Raw genomic sequence first — 6,043 nt, forward strand, 5'->3', positions numbered from 1 at the left:
TTGTCAATGTGATATACATAGTGGTTACAGTTACATAAGTAAGGTAGTGAGTACATTTCTTGTCAAATTTCTTACCCTCTCCCTCATTTTTCTCCCACTTTGCCTCTCCCCTAATCTCCCACAAATTGTACAGATCATTTCCAACATATTGTCTTCTGAGTATCATTGTTGTAAAGCTCAAAGATTTAAACAGAAGATTTGAAATAGAAAGAAGTAAAAAATTGCAGATAGAGATATTGATTATGCATTAATTTTTACAATATATTTTATTGTAAAGATAATGTACAGAGGGGTTACAGTTATATGAGTAAGGTAATGAGTACATTTCCTATGGAGCATTGCTACCCCCTTCTTTCTTTTTCCCCTACTATTCCTGTATTTATTAATTTTTAGGTGAAGTAAGATTTATGAAAACTTTAGTGTATATACATTCAAAAACTTAGAAATGAAGAAACTTGAAATGAAATATTTGGAAATGAAGACTGAACTTTGTTAAATATAAATTTAGTTTAAAATAAATTTACTTCCTTTTAGAGAGTTCTAATTAGAAACTATTGTTGCAGAAGGATGTGATTTGCTTGAAATGAATGGACTTCATTTCATTTGGACTGCGCATCCTATGCTTTTCTCATAGTTGTATGGTTTGAATTTAAAACTATTTTCCAGGAGAGTATTTTCTGCATAAAAATGTAAGACCATAACAGCCAATAAATTGAAACAATAGACAACTTCTTTCATAGTACTAATTTAGAATTCCTTTTGGTCACAGTATCAGCAACTGATTTATATATTCACAAAAATGTTTGTATTAAATTAAGTTGGTAAGTATATTGAAGAATAAAACAACCCTAATGGTGGTATTACACATTAAGTTACCAGGGCCAAATAAAACTGTGGTGGTAGATGGGCGAAGAGGAGAAGGAAGGGAAAATGCAATCAAGAATTCAATGTATGAGCACTGGTGGCTCACATCTGTAATCCTAGATACTCAGAAGACTGAGATCTGAGGATTTCAGTTGGAAGCCAGCTCTGGCAGAAAGTCTGTGAGATCCTTATCTCCAATTAACTGCCAGAAAACTAAAAGTAGTTCTGTGGCTTAAATTGGTAGAGAGATAGCTTTGAGCAAAAAGCTCAGGGACAGTGCCCAGGTCCTGAGTTCAGGCCCCAGGACTGGAAAAAATTCACTATATGTCCTACAAATTTAAGAAAAGCAAGTGAAGTTCATGACCAACATATTGTTTTGTGAGTATCACTGTTACATGAACTTTATAACTTGGGAGGGGTTGCAGGGTAGAGAAAGTGGGAGAAAAATGAAGGAGGGAGTAACAATGTTTGACAAGAAATGTACTCATTATCTTAGTATGTAACTGTAATGCCTCTGTACATCACCTTGACCATAAAACTAAAAAGAGAAAAGAAAAGAAAGTGAATGGCTGTGTGGGGAGAGATAGGTAAGAATGTTTAAAATGATGACATTGATCAAGGTGTATTATATTCATAAACTGCTTTATTAAATGACAACTCCTTTTGCAACTACTTAATGACAATACTAAAACACAAAACCTTGCCCAAGCTTATGTTTATACACCTAATATATTGCCAGACAAAATACATTCAACACAAAAGTTATTTATTATAAAGTAGGGAGGTCTTTCAGCTTATCCTATTAAAATGACTTAAAACCTATCTGGTTTATAAAGGTGACTACAATAATAAACAGTTCACAGAATTAAAAAGAAATAAAAGATACTCAATCTGGGTGTACTGAACTTTGTGGTTATTGTAATTTGACTTCATTATTATGTAGTTGTTAAAGGAACAGTCTTCACAGCTTCATATTTCTGACTTAACCATTTGTTGTATAACAATGTAAAAAATCACATATTCTCTTTCAGGCTCTGTTTAATTCAATGTAAAGAAATGGAAAGATGGAAAAAAATCATATTAAGTGAAGTAAGCCAGACCCAAAGAAACATAGGTCCCATGGTTTCCCTTATTTGCAATAATTAGTAGATGTCTAGGATAATCTTAGCAGATGAGCAGAACAGCTCAATAGCTATGTACATATGACCATAGAAGATGATGCTAAGTGAAATGAACTCCAAGACATGGACACAAAAGGTTTTTCTTTGTTGTTGTTTTTAATGTACGATGTGATTTCTTGTTTCTTTTGTGTGTTCTTCCCCCTATGGTATATCCCCTGTTGTCACTGTATTTGATTTTGGTACCCTGGTATTGTAGCTATGTTCATTTCACTTAGGAAAGGGAAGGGGAACAACAGAATAGTGAGACAAAGGACAAGGGAGGAGCCAATGCAACAGTGATATTCACAAGACAGTATGCTGGAAATGATCTGTACAACTTGGGGGAGGGGGTTCGGAGGAGGGAAGTAGGAGAAAAATGAGTGAAGGGGAAACAAGTTTGAAAAAAATGTATTTATGTAACTGTAATCCATCTGTACATCACCTTGACAGTAAAAAAGAAAATAATATATTTAATGGAACATGTCATAAGCACATGTTTGTATATAAAATAATTTTATCTGTATACTTATCATTTAGGATTCATGTAAATTAATACTGACTACTACCAGAGTAATTTGTTAAAACCCTATGTTCATTCATTGCTGCTATTTTCGTTGTCTTTTTATTTTCACTAGTGGCTTTAGAGCTGCATAACAGTGTTCAAAAGTATAAACACAAAAAGAAAGAGAGACAGTATAGGCCTTTGCTAAAATTAATTGCAAAATTATATATAGACTCATCATTGCATGAAATATGCACTGGTTCTTGAATATTACTATTTATAATGACACACCACTTTTATTAAAGAAAATGAGATCATCATATTTGTAAATAGACTCATGCATATTTTTAAATTCAGGTTTATTTGGCAACAGCATCATTGTCTGATGGATTACCTGGTGGATAGAAACCATACTGCAGTGACAGAGTTCATTTTATTGGGCTTAACAGATGATCCAGTCCTTCAAGTCATCCTCTTCATCATCATCCTGTGCATCTATCTGGTGACTGTATTTGGGAATCTCAGCACAATCCTTCTTATCAAAGTCTCTGCTCAACTCCACCACCCCATGTACTTTTTTCTGAGCAACTTGGCTTTGGTTGACTTTCTCTTTTCATCTTCTGTCACACCTAATATGCTTGTGAATTTCCTGGTGGAGAGAAATAGGATCTCTTATCTGGGTTGTGCCATCCAACTAGGTTTTGTCATTTTCTTAGGATCAGTTGAGGGCTTTCTTCTGGCTGTCATGTCCTATGATCGCTTTGTGGCCATCTGTAATCCACTACTGTATTCAACAAAAATGTCTACACAAGTCTGTGTGCAGTTACTTGTAGCGGCTTACACAGGAGGTTTCCTTAATGCTTTAATGTTTACCCTTTCTTTCTTTTCTTTGGTCTTCTGTGGCTCAAATAGAGTCAATCATTTCTTTTGTGATTTTGCTCCTTTAGTTGAACTTTCCTGTTCTGATGTTAGTGTCATTGCAATTGCTCCTTCATTTTCTGCAGGTTCTGTTATTATTTTCACTGTGTTTGTCATAGCCATCTCCTACGTCTACATCCTTATCACCATCCTGAAGATGCGCTCCACTGAGGGCCGCCAAAAGGCCTTCTCCACCTGCACCTCCCACCTCAGTGCGGTCACTCTGTTCTATGGTACAGTTACATTTGTTTATGTGATGCCCAAGTCCAGCTACTCCACTGATCAGAACAAGGTGATATCCATATTCTACATGGTGGTGATCCCCATGTTGAATCCACTGATCTACAGTCTTAGGAATAATGAGATTAAGGGGGCTCTGAAGAGAGAGCTTGCTAGGAAAATCTTTCCATAGTTGTGTTTGTTATGGTGTATTGCTTTGTATAATAATAATAGCCTGTAATAATAGAAGGTAGCTGTGTCTGTTCTGAAAATATTCATTAGCATGTGTTGTGCTTTTCAGAAGACAGAGTCTCAGTGTTTAGCTGATAGAGTAAAAAATAAGAGGCCAATGGTGAGTTATCTTTATTTTATTTTTTGAATATTATTATTACCTTTAAGTGGTTCTTCAAAAGAGTTACCATTCAACCAAGCAGTTTATAAATACAGTGTGTCTTGATCAATGTCATCCCTTCAACATTTTCACCCCCACTTCAACCCACCCTTTCCCTTATTTTTCTTAATTTTGTGGTATATAAAATGAATTTTTGACCACGTTCTTCCCCCTTTGTCCCCTTCATTCATCTACTCCTCTCCCCTTGGCTCCATTCCCTGAATTAACTTTATTTTTAATTTTTTTTAAATTTCATTGTCAAGGTGATGTACGGAGGGGTTACAGTTACATAAGTATTAGTACATTTCTTGTTGAACTTGCTAACCCCTCTCTCATTTTTCTCCTACGTTCCTTCCCCTCAGCCCCCCTGAATTACCTTTAGTAAAGCTAAATTAAATTTATAATCACAGATAATTTTATATGAAACCAAATTTCTAAAAATCCTTTTAAACTTGTATGAATATTTTTCAAAATGTTACTCCATGCCATATGCTTACTTAAAAAATGCTTTTCATGTTTCAAATCTCAAGTTTTCCCCAAAGATCCATGAGTTTGTTTTTGATCCCTTGGCCTGGTGCTTATGAGAGGTGATAGAAATTTTGAAAGATTTTGCCTGGTGAAGGTTCATTAGTTCATTGGGGTAGGCCATCACAGCAAATAGTATGACCCAAGTCCTTTCTTTTTCTCTTTTGCTTAGTGAGCATGAGGTGAGTGGTTTTGCTCTACTACATATTTCTGACATAGTGTGTCACCTTAGACCCAGTTCAGAGTCATGGAGTCAACTTACAGACTAAAACCTCCAAAATAAGTGTGCCAAAATGAACCTTTGCTTTTTACAACTTGGTCATGTCATGTATTTGTTACAGTAACAGAAAGCCATCTAACTCTTTCATCCTGTGAAGCTCTGTTCATTCCTACACCAGCTTATCCTAAGTTAAAACCTGGCAACTGTAGTCATGACTTAGTACGTTGAAAAGAAAACATGAAGGTAAATATTCCTGGAAACCTTCTTCTAGAAAGGTTATCTTAAGGAATGCACTTTGAGGGTCCACAACATTTTGGTCTACGTTCCTGGCCTTTTGCTCTCTTTTATTAAGGAATCCTTAGAAAAAGCCACCTCTGATTAATCTGTGAATTCCTGTGTCTGGTTAAAGCAGATTAGTTCTCTGCTGGAATGGATGAGGGTTTCAAAGCACTGAGTGAATCAGAAGCAAACAATAATTTCTAAGAGAGTCCAGCTTGCAGTATGATGACTGTGAAGATATCACAAGCAAATGTTCAAATTGACTTTATGGGTAGATGCACATGCTATTCAGGCTGCTGGAACAGACTGGGCACTCTTTCCTTTGACACGGTTACTACCCACTGGAGAGACACTAGCTGCCTTTATATGCTGACAACTGTCTCATTTATTTCCTTTTCCTGTCCCCTCTTTAATGTTCAAAAATAAACTTGTTTTGGTAGATAGAACCATGGGCTTTAATCTAAAAGATTAAATTAACAAATTAATTAATTAAAATTCATTCACTTAAGAAATAAGAAACAAAAATTGATTATGCATAATACACAGTCTCCAAACATATAAATATTTGGCCATCCCAAATGTATTCTTTTTTTTGTAATTTGGTTGGTAGTTATCCCTTTATGCCTAAAACTTCCTTTTGGCTATTCCCCAAAGGAATTATTTCTCATATTTATTTTGAGAAATTTCTTCATTTTGTCATTTACATTTTGATCTCTGATACATTTGGAGTTAACTGTTTATTATGGTGTTATCTAAGAGCTATGTTATTTTCAACCAAGTGGAAAGCCAGCTGTTTCAAAAACAATTACTAGGTCCACATTGGGGTGTTTGTGGCAAGACTGCTATTAGGATGTCTAGGGAATATGGATGTCTGGACCATGGACAGCATCTTGATCTCTAAGACTGCTGCTGGTATGCAGGTCCACTTTGAGGTTTACACATGATGGGCTTGTTATCACATCAGT

At 35.4% G+C, this 6,043-nt stretch overlaps 1 protein-coding gene across 1 annotated transcript; it reads left to right on the plus strand.

Moving 5' to 3' along the window:
* Window positions 1-2,911: 2,911 nt before the first annotated feature.
* On the plus strand, window positions 2,912-3,856 carry LOC122117736 (olfactory receptor 502-like). Its single transcript, XM_042691538.1, has one exon. It carries the CDS (start codon window positions 2,912-2,914, stop codon window positions 3,854-3,856), a length of 945 nt encoding a protein of 314 aa, XP_042547472.1.
* The last annotated feature ends 2,187 nt before the right edge of the window (window positions 3,857-6,043 follow it).

This window comes from Dipodomys spectabilis, unplaced genomic scaffold (genome assembly GCF_019054845.1).
Source record: "Dipodomys spectabilis isolate Male_0828 unplaced genomic scaffold, ASM1905484v1 ptg000145l, whole genome shotgun sequence".
NCBI lineage: Eukaryota > Metazoa > Chordata > Mammalia > Rodentia > Heteromyidae > Dipodomys > Dipodomys spectabilis.

Bases quoted from the DNA above. Each gene is read 5' to 3' on its own strand.
- LOC122117736 (XM_042691538.1), top strand. From the start codon at position 2,912: ATGGATTACCTGGTGGATAGAAACCATACTGCAGTGACAGAGTTCATT.